Raw genomic sequence first — 18834 nt, forward strand, 5'->3', positions numbered from 1 at the left:
GGATTCTTAAAGGCAGTGCTTTTTGGCCTTTTTTCACTTCACAGCACTCAGAAAATAATATATAACAAAAATGTCCGGTAAAGCAAGACTGCTAGTGATTGGCCTGCAGGCTCTGGCCTCCTCCCAGCTGGGCCGAGGAGACCATCACACCTGTAAACCATGTAAGGCCCAAGTGACACAGTGTTGGGAAGCTCTGCTCCAAGGGTGAAGATTTAAAGCAGTGGTTCTCAAACTTGAGCATGCATCAGAATCACCTGCAGGGCTTGTTAAACCACACGTGGCCGGGCCCCATCCCCAGAGTTCAGTAAGTCCGGGGTGGGGCTCAAGAATTTATAGTTTTAAGAAATTCCCAGGTGATGCTGATGGCCTGGGAACCACACTTTGAGAAATACTGATTTAAAATATTTCCTGCCAGTTTCATTCTGACATTTTAGAATTGGTTGGATTAAAAGAAGTTACTTCTCTACTCTTTTATCATCTGAAACACTATTTAACGTCTCCCTCACCAAAGGCCAGCACCCCTAATGGGTATCTTATGATTAATAGAAAAAGCTCTATTATCAGGATTATGTTATGAATACATGTACCGCTTCAAAAGCGCACTAACTCCTAGGGAATTTAGTTTTAGACATAGCTACTCACCCCCATTCAAGAAAGTCACTGTGTCACATAGCCCCAGTATAGCCTAATGGTGAGGGACTCAGGTGCTGGAGCCAAACAGCCCTGGACTCAAATACCAGTTCCTTTAACCTACCAGCTTCTGAGCTCGACCAAATTATTTAACTTTTCTAAGCCTCAATTTCCTCATCTGTAAAATGGAAATAATTATAGCACCCATCTGATAGAGTTGTTTGAAGGATTTAATGAGATAATCCATATAAAATACCTGTCACATGACCCTCAAAAAATTATCTATTTTTAAAAATTATAATTTAGTGAATGTGGAGTGATGTTTCATTCCTATATTCAGTCTTCAAGTGCTTACTGAGCATCTGGTACCTGCCAGACCTCACGCCATGTCCTGAGGATCAGCTTTATGCTTTCTTTCTGCCTCTCCCCCGCAACATCTCTCTGCACAGCTGTCTGCCTGTATCACTGTTGCACCACAAGGTCTTTCCCCAGAACAGATTATCTTTTCCTTCCCCATTCTTTCACTTACCAAATATTTATTGAATGCCTGTTATGTGCCAGCATTGTGCTTTGTGGAGGGGCTATGGCAGTGACCAGAATAGATGTCCCAGCCCTGGAGGAACTTATAAATGGATAGAGCAGCAGACATTAAATAAATGAAGTGCTATAGGAATATATAAACAGAAGAACCAACCTAATCTAGGGGATCATAGATAGCCTTCCATGAGCAAGAGATATTGAATCTGGGACCTGAAAGATTAGTAAGAGAAGAACTTGCCCTATGAGATATCAAGACCACCAAGATATAAGGCCATAACTGGGCATGATGGCTTATGCCTATAATCCCAGTGACTCAGGAGGCTGAGGCAGGAGGATTGCTTGACCCTGGAAGTTTCAGGCCAGCCTGGACAACATAGCAAGACCCCATCTCTTTAAAAAATTTTTTTTAATTAGCTAGGCATGGTGGCACATTTCTGTGGTGCCAGCTACTTGGGAGGCAGAGGGAGGATCTCTTGAGCCTAGGAGTTGAGGCTGCAGTGAGCTATGATCACACCACTGTGCTTTAGCCTGAGCAGCAGAGTGAGACCCCATTTCTAAAAAAAATATATATATGCATATATATAAGGCCATTATAATTTTATAATTAAGATAGTATGGTACTAGAGTAAGGATTATACAAATGAATCATACTAGACAGAACACACTTGCGCAGTTATAACAACTTGATATAGAAAATGATAGTATTGCAGAACAGTTTGGAAAAGGGGTGATTCAGTAAGTGGTGGGGGAGCAAATCGTTATCCACATAAGAAAAATTAAATTAGATCCCTACTTCATATCATAATTAGAAGTCAGTTTCACACAGAGCACAGACTTAAGTGTGAAATTCAAGATTATAATGCTCTTAAAAGAGAATAGAGGAAAATATTTTTATGGCCACCAGGTAGCAAAAGAATTCTTAAATAAAATTTAACAAGCCTAAGCCCAACAGATGAGACTGATGCAATTGACTGCAAAAAAAATTGCATTCATCCCTGCAGTCAGTGTTCATTTTCCAGGTGCTGAGGATAGAGCGATGAACAAACAGTCCTTGCCTCACAGAGCTGACTGACATTCAGGAGAAAAGAGAAATACCAGCCAGGAAGCAAGAATTCCCTGATAGCAAGTGAACCCTGGCCACAGCAGTGAAACTGCCGAACCCTAACCACTAGACTACCAAGGAATTAAGAATTAAAGTGTTCTTTTCAACAATAGAAACCATAAACAAAGCTGAAAGACAAACCAGAGACTGGAAGAGGATTTTTTAAAATTTATTAATCTCCAGAATTTTTCTTAAATTTTTTTATTACAATTTTTTTTTTTTTTTTAGAGACTGGGTATCACTATGTTGCCTAGACTGAAGTTGAACTCCTGTCCTCAAGTGATTCTCCTGCCTCAGCCTTCTGAGTAGCTGAGACTACAGACACGTTGTGCCACCCTACTTGGCTAAGAATTTTTCATAAAGAATTCCTACAGGCCGGGCGTGGTGGCTCACGCCTGTAATCCTTGCACTCTGGGAGGCCGAGACAGGAGGATTGCTTGAGCTCAGGAGTTCGAGACCAGCCTGAGAAAGAGCGAGACCCCCGTCTCTACTAAAAATAGAAAGAAATTAGCTGGACAACTAAAAATATATATAGAAAAAATGAGCCAAGCATTGTGGCACATGCCTGTAGTTCCAGCTACTCGAGAGGCTGAGGCAGAAGGATCGCTTGAGCCCAGGAGTTTGAGGTTGCTGTGAGCTAGGCTGACACCACAGCACTCTGGCCCGGGCAACAGAGTGAGACTCTGTCTCAAGGGAAAAAAAAAGAAAAGAATTCCTACAAATCGCTGGGTCCGTGGTGGCTTGTGCCTGTAAGTCCCAGCTACTTGGGAGGCTGAACAGGAAGATTGCTTGAGCCCAGGAGTTGGAGGTTGCAAGTGAGCTATGTAGGATGAAGCCACAGCACTCTAGCCTGGGTGCAGAGCAAGACTCTGTCTCAAACAAACACAAAATTCCTACAAATCAATAAGAAAAAAATGAAGGACCCCAACAGAAAAATAGTGCAAAGGTATGAATGGACAATGCAGAGAAGAATATTGATAATGAACATTTGGGCATATTTTCATGCCCAAACTCACTAGAAATCAGAAAACTGTCAATTAAATTGAGATACCGCTTCGCAGCTATCAAATTGGCAAAAATTTTAAAGTCTCATAAGTATTGGTGAGGATGTGGAACAGTGGGAACTCATAAACTACAGGTAGGAGTGTAAATTATTACAATCACTTGGAGGCAATTTGGGCAAATCTAAAAAAGTTGAGAGCCACGCCTGGCTATAAGGAAACATGCAGCATTGTTTTTAATAGCTACCATTGGAACAATCTTCATGTCCGTCTGCAGAAGGAAACAAAACAGTTGGGAAAAGGGGTGACTTTCCCCTCGTTATGAGGAAGTGTGGCATCTTCATGCCATAGTTGTGGAATTCTATACAGCAGCCAAAATGAATAGCTACATATGCATCAGTACTGACAAATCTCAAAATATCAAGTTACAGAATGACACACAGAGTTTGAAAACAAGCAAAACAAAGCTATATAGTGTTTTAGGACTATAGACATTTGCATGAGTTAATATAGTATAAAAGCATGCAGAGGGATGCCAAACCCCCAAGTTTCAGTCAATCTTGGTGATCTCTGTGGAGGAAGGGTAGAGGAATGGCACGAGGAAGGGGTACACAGGTGGCTTGAATGGTATCTGTAATGCTGTATTTTAAAAAGCTTTTAAAAACTGAAGCAAGGATGGTAAAAATGTTAATTGGCACAGGTGTTTATGTTATTCTCTGTAATTTTTCTGAGGTTTTAAATACTTCCCTTAACTCAGAAGGTATGGGTAGGATTTAGGCAGACAGCAGTGAGAGGGAAAGGCATTCTGGGGAAAGTGAGTAGCAATGGAGAAGAAACCGGGCTCTCGCCAATGATGGCCTGGAGGAACTGAGAGAAGCCAGGGGGCCTGGAGTGTGAGGCATTTGGGGGCAGAAGGAAAAAGGGGCCTTATAGGCCATACGTTGAATTTGGGTCTTTATCCTAAGATCTGTAGAGCAGTTCAGCCCTAGCTGTCCGGCTTCTTGAGAGGTTCTGGGATAATGAGGCCCTCAGGCTGCCCTGGATGCTGCAGGGCAGAGGCAGCATCTGGAGCCTAAGCTTCCAGTCCTTCTGGGGGCAGCTGCTGTCACAAACACCAAGGGTGGGAGACGGGAAGAGGCACTAGCAGGAAGGTTTTATTGCCATTGGGGAGCACAGCCCACTTTTTCTCACCAGGAGTGGCTGCAGGTGGTCTAGGAACTGTAATTGGAGTCAGAGAGGCCTGTATTTGAATTATAGCTCTTTTGCTTCTACCTTGTCACCTTGGTCAAGTTTCTTAGGCCCTCTGAACTTTTCTGTGTTCTCAGTAAAGATACTCACCGAACTTACCTCCTGGGATTAATATGAGACGAAAACGAACTTAATGAATGTATAGTGCTAACAGAGTAAGCCCTAGTAAATATTAACCATTTTTATTATTAATATTTTCCACACCCTCTGGGCCAAGCTTCTTAGGCATTGCAGGGAGGTGGGGTTTAGGGTGCCCAGAGATGCAGGCTGGAGCCAGGGGAGACCGATGACCTGGACATCTGCTTTGAGGGCCTGGACTTGAGGCACCCTGTGCAGCACAAACGTGCCGCCAACGCAGCCCAGAGGAGGGGCAACCCTCGGGAAGTGTCCCAGGAAACCTTCACAACAGCCTTTTTCTTCCCACTTGGAGAAAGTAACCAGGCATAGTGTCATCACTGCTTTGCTTTTATGGCCCTAATGTTAAAACAAAGACCACAGAGGTGTACTGTGAGCCCACACTTAGGGACACACTTCAGCTGCCCTCATGGAGGACACTAGTTATGTGATCTCCCAAAAGTCCAGTAATGGAAGGTGGCTCATTGAGGCAGGAGAATCACTTGAGAAGGGGGGGAAAAAAAAAAAACGAAGGTGGCTCTTCTTTCTGGCCCTGGCTGAGGGCTGGCTTTCCCAAAAAGTGGATTTAAAACTAGATAGCTAGGCTGGGCATGGTGGCTCACGCCTGTAATCCTAGCACTCTGGGAGGCTGAAGAGGGAGGACTGCTTGAGCTCAGAAGTTTGAGACCAGCCTAAGCAAAAGCAAGACCTCATCTCTACTAAGAAGAAGAAAAAAAAAACTAGATAGCTAGCTTACACCTGAGAGCCTCTGCCTGGTTGGGCACTGGCAGTACTTCCTCTGAGCTATATTTTTATTTGCTAATTTGGGCTCTTTCAGCACTTTAAACCAGATAGAATACACTTATTGATGGCAACTAACACATACTTTGAGTGCCTGTTATATACTAGGCAAAGTTCATCATCATATTGACTTCACAAGAATCCTGTGAAATAGGAACTGTGATTATCTCCTCTTTACAGAAGAGGAAACTGAGGCTCAGAGAGAAAAGGTATCTTGGCCACTGAGCAGTGGAGCTGGGACTTAATCCCAGGGCCATCTAACCCAGAACTGCAGGAAATGGGTGCAGCTCATGCCACTAGACCAAGGAAACTGACCCTTAGAGGTGAACAGGAAGTTGGCAAGTCAGTAGGTTCAGGCTGGAAGCTGTTGCTTCCTTGGCACCCGCTTAACTCCCAGCCAGCCAGCCCATCCCAGCTGTTGGAAGTCAGCAAGGGGGTGGGGGAAGAGAGAGAGAGAGAGAGAGAGAGAAGCCAGCTCCCTAGAGATTAGCTCGGACTCTGCCAAGTGCTCTTTCTTCATTCCAGTTGTCTGCCCTGGACTCCACCCTACACATGGTTCTGCTCAGAGCCAGCCTGTACCAGAGTGCCTTGACTTCTCTCCCAGAGTCCCTCTCTCTGGCCCTGAGGCATGGCCCACAAGGATCCCTCCATGATCCAATAGATTTGTACAGACGCTTTTTGGCAGCAGCTCCCTGTTGGCGCCACTTCAAAGAAGAGCCGGCCAGGCTCCTCCAGGTGTCAGGAGCAGCTGGCACGTTAGCAAAAGACCTCTGGCAGGAAGGAGTTTTGAGCCAACTGCCATCAACTGGAAAACAGCACGTGTAGATGACCCCATCTCCAGGAAGATTCCCTCTTGAGCCCTCTGAGGGTGGTGATGAGTTTGAGTTCAGGATGAAGGAGCTGTCTGTGGGGATACTGGGCCTACAACCTGGGGCTGTCCCTGTCACCAAAGGCAAAGACAGGCCAATAGCTTCCTGCCTGCCTTTTCCCACAGTTCTGCTGAGATTCCAAAGCAAGATGCAGATGCCCAGAACTTTCAGGAGTCAGCATTCATTTAGAGATGGACAGCACAGCATACGGGGCTTTTAAAAGCACCTTTATGGAAGTCTTTCAGGATCTTCTGCAGCCACAGTCCTCTGAACAGCAGACTTTCCCCCACCAGACACCAGACCCAGCACTAACGGGAGAAGCTGTTAGTTCTGTCCACCCTTAGAACGACAGTCTCTCAGAGCTGGAAGAAGCCTTTAGGAAGGATCAGCATGCAAGCTTCTGCTTGAACATCTCCAGCAACAGGCAGCTCACTCCTTCACAAATCAGCCACTATTCTAGAGCTACGCAGCTTGAAAAAGTCTTCTAGAGCGAAACTGTAGGTCCCTGTGACAACTCCCTCAGAGGCAGCCCTTCAAGAGTTGGGTCTCCAGGAGTTTGAGGTTGAAGTGAGCTACGATGACACCACTGCACTCTACCCAGGGTGACAGAGTGAGACTCTGTCTCAAAACAAACAAGCAAACAAACAAAAAGAGTTGGGTCTCAGCCCTCACTTCCTTCCTAGTCTTTTCTTCCAGGCTAAAGGCTCTAAATGCAGTCATTTGTCCAATGTCATGGTTGTTAGACTCTCCACCACTCTGACCCTTTTCTCCACAACTCTAGCTTATTCCTCTTAAATGGACTATCCAGAGCTAAAAGTAATGTCCAGGTGTTACCAGGCCAGGGGAAAGAGTTCCTTCATTCCTTCATTCAATAGATTCTTACTGAGTGCCTTCTGTGTGCCAGGCACAATGTTGGACCCTGGAGTCAAGCAACAAGCAGGAAGACAGAGGTGTCATTTGATGAGTCCTGAGGCAAAGACAGACATGAATAGTGTGAAGAGGTTGCAGAGAAGTGTAGAAGCTAGTAGCAGGGAGGCGGACGCTAGTCTTAGAGAGGGTGCTTTCCTCCTTCACTTCCCCAAGCGGTGTTGTGTAGGCCACAACCTGAAGAATACGTAGGCATCAGGTGGGTAAGGAGAGAAGCCTGAGGGGCAGGGCACAGTAGTAGAGCGACAGGCTTGTCTGAGGGGCATGAGGAAGGACAGGAGGATCAGGTGGCTGGAATACAGTGTGGGAGGCAGGGGGCAGATTATGTGGGCTCCTAAGCCAGGATCCAAATGGAGGACTCTGTTTTAAGGGCAAGGGGAAGCCCAGGACAGGTTATAAACAGAATGGTAAAACAGTCAAATTCACACTGACTATTCTAATTGAGTCTACAGTGTATGGAGACTCGGTTAGAAGGAGGTAAGAATCCAGAAAATAGAGGTGGAGGCTGGGGGTAAGACGGTGGCTGTGGAAATGGAAAGTAGATGGAGTCAAGAGAAATGTCGGTGATGGCGTCAGTAGGACTCGGTAACTGACTGATTGATTTGGGGTGAGCCAGGGAGGGAGTCCCAGGATGTCTAGGATGCCCCCCAGGTTTCAGGCTGAGCAGAGTAGTGGGTGGCATCGCTGAGATGCAGTTGGCTTTTTAGCAGCCCATCTCACTGTTTGCAATTGAGAAAACTCCTCAGTCCCTTTCCAGCTGCTGGGATCCACCCATGTCTCTCAGGAAGAAAGCCCTGCCCCATCGCCCTCCCTTAACTTGCCCGCTGCTCCCTCCTGACCAGTGTAAGTTTAGGCCAACTGAGCAGCGGGGGTGAGAGCAGAGCACACATGGGGCGGCTGCACTCACAGACATGCCGCCCTTCCATGCCACACACGCCCTCTGCCACGGCAGCCTGTCTTAAGAGGCTGCTAATGTTCGAGAACAGCCCCTGCCAGAGAGCTGTGGGCCAGTTCTGAGGCTGGAAGGTGTGCCCTGTTGGCAGCTTCTAGTCCTGTCTGTGGCTGAAAGAGGAAGATGCTCATGGCACTCTGCTTCAAAGCCTGGCTCGGGAGCATGCTGATTAGTGAGAATTACAAATGGAGGTAACTTCTGGAATTAAACAGTGGTGATGATTGCACAACTTTGAATATTGTTTAAAAGAACACTGAATTGTACACTCTTAAAGGTAAATTTTATGGTATTTTTATTGTATCACAATATAAATAAATGAAGATAAATACATAATTAATAGAAGTTACTGCTATAAACAGGAGTGTTGGGGTCCAGACTGATGATAAACAAGAGAAGCCATGTAACATCTTGAAAGGCTTTGGCTCCCAGTGGTGGTTTCCTGCTTGGAGATGTTTCACAGTAATTAACTTTAGACCTGGGAGTAGGGCAGGAAGGAAAGGTCACTGGCTTCTTTTCTCCAGGGCCTTTTCCTTCCCTGCTGAGCCTAAGAAGGAAAATCTTTGAGGGGCTGGTCAGTCTTGCTCCCTGAGGGCTCCTGGGAGCGCTCTCTCTTCTGCAGTTTGGGTGTCTTTGCTAACCCAGTCCTCTCTGTCTGCGCCCTGTCTGCCATCTCTCTGCTCCCTCTCCATCCAGATGTCAGAATCTGGGCTTTGTGCCCTCTCTCTTCCTTTTGCCTGTCTGGGTTCTCCTCAGGTTATGAGGAATGGGGTAGCCACTTGGCCTATGGCAATTAGTCCCACAGGCTACTGATAGAGGGGCCAGGGCACCCTCCTGTGGCCATTGGCGGCATTGCTTCTGCCCACCCTCTGGCCTTGGATTTTTTCCAGCTGGAATTTCAATGTTGAACTCTGGTAGTGGAGGCAGCTTTCTTTCTCCCCAAGAGACACCTGAGAAACAATTAAGGCCCTAAGACATAGGTGACAAGAAAGAAGATAAATTAGCCACAGAAACTAAGAAATAAAATGTTAGTGTTTCTGTTCTGTCTTTTATTTTAAAAGAGGCAGTATGGCTGGCACAGTGGCTCACCCCTATAATCCCAGCACTTTGAGAGGCCAAAGTGGAAGGATCGATTGAGGCCAGGGGTACGAGATTAGCCTGGGCAACATAGCGAGATCTCATTTCTATAAAAAGTTTTAAAAAATCAGCCAGGCCTGGATCGTGGTGTGTGCCTATAGTCTCAGACACCCGGTAGGCTGAGGCAGGAGGATCACTTTAGCCCAGGAGTTTGAGGCTGCAGTGAGCTATGATCACACCACTGCACTTCAGCCTGGGCAGCAGAAGGAGACCGTGTCAATCAGTCAATATGCAGTGTGACCTAATGGAAAAATACATGGCCTATAGATAGAGTCAAGCAAACTCACCAGTTGTTTATGTGACTTTGGTAAACTCACTTCTCTGAGACTTAGACTCTTCACTTATAAAATGGAAACAATAACAAGACCTACCTCATAGGATTGTTGTGGGATAAAATTTAATTAATGTAGTTAAATACCTTATACAGTGCCTGCCACGAAGTACTCAGTAAATGGTACCTGTTTCTGTAGTTCATTATTACAACTAAAGACTAGATGGGAACCACTTTGTCTCTTTGGGGAGATCTGAAGCAGGGCCAGGTGCCTTGCACAGTTCCTGGGGTAGGGGCACCACTTACACTGGGTGCTCTGTAAAGCCCCTTCCCCAGAGGTAAGCAGTGCTCACTCTCTCTGGGGCTGATCCAGCTGCCATTTGGGCAGCCTCTGACTGGAGGGCAGTGGAGAGAGATTTAGAAAAATACATCAGAGAGCAAAATAAAACAATTTTAAAAAACAATAAGAAAGATAAAGCCAGAAGGGCCCAATCAGGAACAGATTGAGGGCCCAGCTCCACCCCAGTAGATGAGTTTGACACCCTGCCTGGCACATGGATGGAGCCCAGCGAGTGCTAATTTCCTTCTCTTCCTGTGCTCTCACAGATGAGGCCCTGAGCAGAGCATGAACATGGCCTTGGGCTGATCCCTTTACTAGTCAGACGGTTTTCTTCCTGTGAGGTGCGTGCCTAGTGGGAGGAACAGTAAAAACCAGGAGGTGGCCACCTTGTGAGAGTGGACACCAAGGAGGAGCAGTGGCCACCACAGCATCACAAGATGGAGTGTATTCTTTGACCCTGTCAAGTACAGAGTCCCCAGTAGCTCTTTGCCCTCTCCCCTTGTCTGCCATCTGTGTCCCAGGGCGGAAGTGCCTGTAGCTGTTCTAGCCTTTTGGTAACTTATGAAATCTCAGTACCACTTGCCAAGACCCCTTTAAAGCCCTTGGCTGTTCTTTTTGCCTTTTCTGATCAGCTGTATTTACTTGAACTAAATGGTCCTCACTGCAGAATGAAAGGATTCGCTGCCTAAGTGTATGAAAAGAAACCTTGGCTACATTACAATTGAGCCCTCTGCTCGCTGCCCCACCCCCCATGCTCCATCCACTAGCTGGTGCCACCGAGACTGAACTTGGAGCCTGCTCTTGGTACAGTGTGGTCAGTTCAGTTTGGTGGCAGGGTCCAATTGATTAAAATGTGAGGTGACTGGGAGGAGCCTGCTTTTGGGATCACTCTCCTAAATGTCTTGCTATCCCAGGGGAGACTGGGGGCCCAGGAATAGGTCACTTGCTCACTGGTGCACACGCTCCCCCTCCGCCCACCCACACTCACATTCCCTCTCTCTCTCCTTCCCCGACTTCAGGATTGTGCTCATGGACGATGCCATGGACTGCTTGATGTCTTTTTCAGATTTCCTTTTTGCCTTCCAGATCCAGTTTTACTACTCAGGTGAGAGTGTTCCAGGGCCATGTAATGGCTCCTTTCTAGGATCGTGTCTCTCCCTGTCCCACCCTGTTGCCCTTTCCATCTGTGTGCCTGGCACATGTGTTTCTTTCCCCACTTCCTTTGGGAGTGTGCTTCACCGCGGGTCAATAACAGGATGTCTAGTTCTCCATGGTGGCCACAAGATTCAGTGTGCACAGCTGACTTCCTCAGCCTCCTGAAGACATTGAAAACCACACTGCTTCCAGTCAGCAGCACAACAGATCAGTTTAAGTGGCAATGACAATAAGAACAACACCGATAGCATTCACTACTTATTGGAAACTTACTATTTCCCAGGCAGAGCACTAAGGACGTTAATCCTTACAACAACCTTAAGAGATAGGTCCTTTGAGACATAAGTTTACAAAGGTAAGTAGCCAAAGACACACAGCTAATAAGTGGTGGAGACCAGACTTGAAGAGAAGGCTGACTCCAAAGCCAGTGCTCTCAGCTCTTTTCTGTATTACTACAATCAGAGATCTCTCCCTTGGTGCATGGTCGTGTGTGTGGCCACACATTCTTTCCCACCCACAGCTTTAATAAGCACACACCAGTCCTAGCTCACACTCCCACCAGCTGTGCCCCTAAATCCCTTTGGAATCAGGTGGAATAAAAATAGACAAATAAAGACAAACGCATACCCGCTCACACACAGCAACATCAAATGGAACATTGAGTTTAGAAATTGCTGACTATGTCCATAAACAAACTTGTTTAAAACGGGCTCTTCCAGTAAACAGAAGGCTGTCCTTGGAGCCTGGAGATGGCCTTTCTGCCAACTGGTGGCCCCAGCCAGCCCTGGCCTCACTTAGGCACCACATTCTGTTTACTTGATGGCAGCCAAGGGCTGTTCAGGCAGGGGCTGGAGCATGGGGTCTCACCACCTGTTCCTTAGCAGAAGCTCTCGGGCCCCAGGCAGAGCAGCCGTGTCTGCGAGAACATTTCCCCCCATTGCTTCCCCTGGCTCTGCTCTCACAGTGCTCCCAGCCGGCTGCACTGGGCCAAGAGCATCATTACACTGCACCGCAGTGTGTGTCAGCCAGAGCTGGGACGGGCCCTAAGTCATTGGTAACTAATGACGGCTCAACTACAAGAATTGAATACAATTTCAAATGATTAATAAATTAGCAGCTTGCAGGCTTTCTCTGTTCCTCACTGGTATTCCAACTTGCTTTCTTGAGTTAGAGAGGCAGGTGGCCTCACAAGATGGGGCTTCCCAGTGGGAACATGCACGTTTACTCTTTGAAAAAATATTTGTGGCATTTAATATGTGCCACGCACAGTGCTAGGTGCTGGGGCAGGAAAGGTCAACAAGGCATGACCCCTGCCTTTGTACAAGGATCTTACATTCCAGCAAGGAGACAGATTAAATAATCACACAGAAAACTCATCATTGGCTAAGTGCTACACAGAAGTATAGGGTGCCATGAAAGCATGCGACAGGGACTCTCACCTAGTCTAGAACAACGGTCTAAAGGATGAGACATTTGAGCTGATATGCATTAGTGTCACCTCTTATGAATGTGGGGGCCAAAAAAGACTGAGGGCTTCTGCTCTGAGGACACCATGCCCTGAGCACTGAGGCTGGCGTGCAGCTGACCCGACAAGCAGAGAAGGGAGAACACAGGGAAGGGACGAAACACATCCTCCCGTCTGAACTGTCCCCCCCCACCCCACGGTACCAGAATTTCTGGACAGTGTGGCCGCCATCTATCAGGACCTACTGTCAGGCAAGAACCCCAATACAGTGATTGTGCCAACGTCATCCAGTGGGCAACACCGCCAGCGACAAGTCCTGGGCGAGGCCAGCATGGAGGGAGTGGAGGCGTCGCTGTTCTACCAGTGCCTGGAAAACCTGTGTGACCGGCACAAGTACAGGTGAGGAATGGTGCGCAGACCCCTCCTCAGCCCCAGGGATCGCAGACTGCTGGCTTTGGAACAGATCTCTAGCAGGATGTTCTGATTGGTCCAGGGCTTCTAGGACCCTTGATGGTCACAATATAATTAGAACTGTGCCATTTGCCCCCAAACCAGCTTGGTGATTGAAAGGTTTCCCAATTGGCTCACTTAGAAATGATTGCTTTCACTTGGGCAAGACCAACTGTAGGTGACCGGCTTACCAGAAGATAGACTGGCGTTGGCTTTTTAGAGAAGGAAAGAGCATTCACTGTACAAAACTTCCCTACACAAAAAGAGGGTTAAACTGTCCTGTGTGGCACAAAGTACCCTTAGAGACAGAGCAACTGGTTTTGGTCTCCTCCAAGAGACTGTCCCCTGTGGCCATTCCTCTTCCCTTCTCTCCTACTCCCCCCTGGTGAAAGCACTAGCTAGTGAACATGCCAGCCCTTCCTGTCACAGTCCAGGCCTTACTCCTGGAGATCTGCCAAGCTCTCCCAGGGCCTTAGGGCCCCGAAGGCAGGTCCCCTGGTCTTGGCTCTGGGTATCCTCCTAAACCTGAAGGTATGTATGAAAAGATGGCCCTCAGGCTTGCTAGTCTTTGAATCTGGCACCTGTGTTCTCCCTTCTAGCTGCCCACCCCCAGCACTTGTTAAAGAAGTCCTAAGCAACGTTCAGAGACTCACCTTCTATGGATTCCTTGTGGCTCTCTCAAAGCATCATGGAATCAATCAAGCCCTAGGTAAGCATGAGCTAGCTGTGGCCACCCCACTGGCCCCCACAATACAGTAGTGGCTGGCCTCTACTGGCAGACAGCTCCATGGGGGAGGGGGCATCACTATCTCTGCCTCAACTCCTCAGGGCAAGACGCTGAGTCCCATGGAGCTAGAATGTGCCTGACCCAAAACTGTCCTCTTACACATTCCCATGGTAAAGGACAGCCTCCCCCACCCGAGGCCCTGCCCCAACATGAAGCAGCCTCTCCATGGCAGAGGCGTGCCCAGCCCCTCCCCACAGATCCCCAGTTCTGCTTTGGGGAGCGGCCTACAGGTTGGGCAGACACAGGGCTATTTACTCAGTGACTCTGGAGATTATATATCAAAGAGACCTGAATCCCATTTACAAACAGGGCAAAGGTGTGTCTGAGGAGGCCTTTTTTCCCAGCTAGAAAAAAAAAAAAAAATCTGATAATCTGAAAAGGTGAAAAAAACTTGAGGGAAGCCTGCACTGGCCCAGTTTTTCCTGCCTGTCGTTTTATTCTCACTGAGCCTTCTCCACCCGCCCTTCCCCCTCCCACATCCACTGCTCTAGGGCAAGAGCCAGCAAGCCACCACCCTACTGGAGTATAAGCGGTTCTTATTTGTCTCTTCTCAAGAGACCCTCCTAGTGTACTGGGAATCCCAGGTGCCTGAGTTTCAAAGAAGAGACACACAGCATTCCCCTTCCTTTTGCCAGTTGAGGGCATGGCGTCAAGGGAAGGAAAGTGAACATTTGTTAAATGCCAACCACAGCCGGCTAAGGACTGTGCTGGGTGCTTTATGTTTATTATCTCACATAACATACAGTCTGCCGGAGAATGCTCTCGAATACACAGGAACACAAACCCCTGAGGGCCCACTCGGCCACGCCACCTGCCTGGTTATTCTGAGTCTGTGCTGGGGCCATGCACGGGTGGGGCCCCTCAACTGAGTGAGGCCGGTAGCCCAGGTCACTGGCTGGACTAGGAGTAGAAAGGAGGCAAAAGAGCAGTCAGAAATCAAAAGGGGGAGGTGGGTGAGGATTTGCTTAGGTGTTCTTCCACGCTCCTTGGGAACTTCCTTTCCCTTCCCTTCCACCAATTACAGCTGCCAGGAAGGAAAAGGAAAAGCTAACTAGTAACTAGGTCATAGCCTGAACTAACTCACTTTTTCTAAGGGCCTTTAAAAAGGCCACTTACTCACTCAGTCACTTTCACTGAGCACTAATGTTGAATGGAGTGGGAGACAGGAAGAAGCATGTGGTCTCGGCCCTCACCTGTGTCGCCAGCATATGAAACAGAAATCTGGAGATACTCTGGTTGAGGCCAGTCATGGAGAGGGGTAGCACTGTTCCTTTAGTCCCAAGGCACTCCCCAAAAATGAGAGGGTTCTGTGGGACATAGTTTGAAAACCACTAACTACTTAGAGCAAGGGGGACCAGGAGGCATCATCTGAAAAATATTTGGAAAAGTTAGAAATTGAAGCAGACAAGGAGCTGGATGAGGTGTGCCAGATGGATAATTTTAAGGTTGAGTCTTCCTAGGGACTAGCAGTGTTGGCTGCCCAGTCTAGGATCCAAACCACCAGTGACCTCTTTTCCCTTAACAGTTTGCTGACGAGAATCTTCCTATCTGTAAACTTCAGCTTCACCTTCCCTCCCACCGTTAACAGCTCCTGGGAGCATCCAAGGCTCTCTCCTCTCATTTTTCCCCCAAGATCAAAGAATTAACTTCTTGGTGGGTCACCCTACTGGCTCCCAGCACTTTGGGAGGCCAAGGCAGGACCATCGCTTGAGGCCAGGAACTCGAAACCAGCCTGGGCAACATAGCAAGACCCCATCTCTACAAAAAATAGAAAACTTATCCAGGCATAGTGGCACACATCTATAGTCCCAGCAATTAGGGAGGCTGAGGCAAGAGGATCACTTGAGCCCAGAAATTTGAGGCTGCAGTGAGCTATGATCATGCCACTGTACTCCACTGAGTGACAGAGTGAGACCTTGTCTCAAAAAAGAAAAAAAAGAATTAGTTTCTCTTAGTTTATAGCTAAGGAAACCAACCAACTCAGAGAGATTGGCATTGGAGACCTCCAAGATGGGACAGCTCCCCTCCTGGCCATGCAAAATAATTTCATCTGATCCTGACCCAGCCTTCTCTTCTCACTCCCTGGGATCCTCCCTGGAGGAGCAGAAGCAGCTTTTTTTTTTTTTTTTTTTTTTTTTTTGAGACAGAGTCTCGTTTTGTTGCCCAGGCTAGAGTGAGTGCCATGGCATCAGCCTAGCTCACAGCAACCTCAAACTCCTGGGCTTAAGCGATCCTACTGCCTCAGCCTCCCGAGTAGCTGGGATTACAGGCATGTGCCACCATGGCCGGCTAATTTTTTCTATATATATATACTTTAGTTGGTCAGATAATGTCTTTCTATTTTTAGTAGAGACAGGGGGTCTTGCTCTTGCTCAGGCTGGTCTCGAACTCCTGACCTCGAGCGATCCACCCGCCTCGGCCTCCCAGAGTGCTAGGATTACAGGCGTGAGCCACCGCGCCCGGCCCAGAACCAGCATTTTTTACCATCTTTCTCCAAAGTAGGGCGCTCTGATTTGGGGGCATAAAATTAGATAATTTCCAACCTTTAGGATTAGCCTAGGCCATATCCTTTTCAGCTCAGTACATGGGGCCTCAAGGAAGAACTCGACCCCAGCACCAGGTCAGAACCTACCAGCTAGTCTTGAAAGAGGGTTGCCCCGTTCGGGGATGTCTCCTTAGCTGTGGTCTCTGCCCCAATTCCTGGTCCATGACTGTTTTTTGGTCCCCTATAGCAGTCCTCAGATCTTTTGTATCAGCCCTCCCATGGTCAGAACAGGCAGACATGAAGGTGAAGGGTGTGGAGGCATCTGCTGTCTGGCTGAAGACCCTCAGATTAAGTTGTGTCCCCATTTATCTCCTAGGAGCTTTGCCTGACAAAGGGGATCTAATGCATGACCCAGCCATGGACGAGGAGCTGGAACGGCTGTAAGTGTCAAGTGGGAAGATGCTGCCCCCTTGTGGGGGGCCAAGCCTCAGTGGGATATGGCTGTGCCCCCTCACGGGTCAGCAGTACTTGCCTGTAACACCCCGAAGTGGTCAGGGAAGGGTATGGGGGCCAGCAAAGGCCTGAGGTGTCTTCTTTGAGTTCTTTGGGTCTATAGCCCATGGGTTCACCCAAGGGCCAGAGTGAGCATGGAGGTCCTGGTCTCTGACCAGGAAGCACCTCACTGCCCTCTGGGCTTCTTCCTCCCTCCTTCAGGCTGGTCCAGGTCCCAGGCCTGGTCAACTCGGTCACTGCCAGCCCAGAGGCCAGCTGCCTGCCATCCCGTACCCCTCCCCGGGTTGGCTCCCCTTGGAGACCCCTCCACCACTCCCGAAAAGTGGATGCAGAGAGCGATGGCTCCACTGAAGAGACAGACGAGTCCGAGACTTGAGGAGTCCGAAGGGTCCTGCCTACAGCGCCCTGGACCCTGCCCCCACGCCAGCCCTTGGTGCTCCCACCCGGCCTCCTCTCCAGCGCCCTGCCATGCTGCCCTCTGCTGGCGAAAAGGCTGAATAACAGCCCCAGCCCAAAGACCTGCCAGAGAGGTGCTGATCAGCCAAGCCAAACCATGACCCTAGAAAGTTACCAGCCTGCTCTCCCTGGCCCTGTCAGCCTTTCGGTGCTAGTCAGGCCCCAGGCTGACAGACTGTGCTGAGGCCACTGCATCACTAGGAAGGGGACTTGGCCTTAGCCTTTTGTTAACACTCTTAACCTCTTGAGGAAGAGCAGTGCATTATCGTCTCAGCCAACCTCTGCTAGTCCCCTGATAAGGTTCATTTCACAGCAACTCCATTAAGGGGGAGAACATGAATAGCCATGCAGGGCCTTGCATGGTCAAGGGTGACACCTCAGATGCAAGTACTGGGAGGACATAACCACTGTGGCCTGCTGGAGGACAGCCACTAGCCCTGATAGGACGGAGAAGGGTGGGCAAGAAGACACTTTCACTTTCAAAACCTGCTTCAAATCTCCTCTGTGTCTAAGAGTTAAATATGTGAAATGAATAAAGTCCCTTGTGTCTGGTAAGTGGTGAGTCTAAAGCCATTAGGCTGAGGGGATGAGGGGAAAGGGGTGAGTTTGGGGTTTTGGTTGGTGCCTGGCCTGCTCAAGCCTGGAGACTGCCTCACGTCATGAGCAGAGTGGCTTAGCTCCTGCACCCGAGATCAGACTTTTCAAGGTGCTCACAGCTGGCACAGGCCTTTAGGAAACAAGCTCAGAGGGGTCAAGGCCAGGTTCCCATAACTTTAAAGACCCTGGCCACAAAGGGTTACCATAGCCTTCTAGCCAGGGTTTCACTGAACATTTGACAAGCACCTGCTTGGGGTTAGGGCAGTGGGGATGCAGCTTTGAACAAGGCACAGGCCTGAGGTGTACAAGCTTCCAGCCAAGACCAGAGGAAGGTTAGGCCAAGTGGTCTTCAACTTCCTTGAGCTGGGGTGGGGTGGGGTGGGGGGGATCCTCCAGAAAGTAAAACCCACTCAGGGGGCCCAAGCAGTACAAGATGCCTCCTCTAAAGCTGGGTGTCACCACAGCTGAGCACACACATTTTCCTGGGCTCATCCCCATCCAGACCAGCCCCACTGGATAATTACAGGAACTGGCTCCCAAAGCCCTGCAGAACCTAGGCCAAAACTGGGCGTTCCAGTCCTAAAGCAGCTCCAGGTCCACAATCATCTCCGGCCTCCAGCCCATGAGAACAGTTCTCAAATGCATCAGAATCACAGGGAAGCTTGTTTGACAGTGCAAATTAGTAAGCTCCAGAGTCTAACTCTACCAGCTTAGGATGGAGTCCAGAAATCTGTATTTTTAATGAACACTCCAGATGATTCCAAAGCTGAAGTCCCAGACCTACACTTTGGAAATTACTGGCTTAGAGCCCCGTGGCTCCTTCTACCCATCCTTCCTAATCATCCACTTCCCAGTCCAGCGACTTATAACTGTACCCTGAGGACTCAGAAGGTGGTACAGAGATCTTTCAGAAACTCCAAGGGAAAGGATGGCCCAGCCAGGGGTTAACACACACACACATACACACATGTCCTTTCTTCCTGAATTTAAAAGGGTT

At 48.5% G+C, this 18834-nt stretch overlaps 1 protein-coding gene across 2 annotated transcripts in view; it reads left to right on the forward strand.

Annotated features, from left to right (window-relative positions):
* The window catches only part of CSTPP1 (centriolar satellite-associated tubulin polyglutamylase complex regulator 1), a 170646-nt gene that overhangs the window by 150432 nt on the left and 1380 nt on the right, over positions 1-18834 (forward strand). The window contains exons 5-9 of one of the 2 annotated variants that reach the window (XM_069471308.1): positions 10949-11034; positions 12756-12948; positions 13599-13708; positions 16648-16711; positions 16986-17795. In XM_069471308.1, the coding sequence (XP_069327409.1) occupies positions 10949-11034; positions 12756-12948; positions 13599-13708; positions 16648-16711; positions 16986-17160 (628 nt within the window). In that variant the 3' untranslated portion in view covers positions 17161-17795. Of the gene's footprint in view, positions 1-10948; positions 11035-12755; positions 12949-13598; positions 13709-16647; positions 16712-16985; positions 17796-18834 lie in introns of those variants that run through there. The other variant, XM_069471309.1, reaches the window with a different exon arrangement.

This window comes from Eulemur rufifrons, chromosome 6 (genome assembly GCF_041146395.1).
Source record: "Eulemur rufifrons isolate Redbay chromosome 6, OSU_ERuf_1, whole genome shotgun sequence".
NCBI lineage: Eukaryota > Metazoa > Chordata > Mammalia > Primates > Lemuridae > Eulemur > Eulemur rufifrons.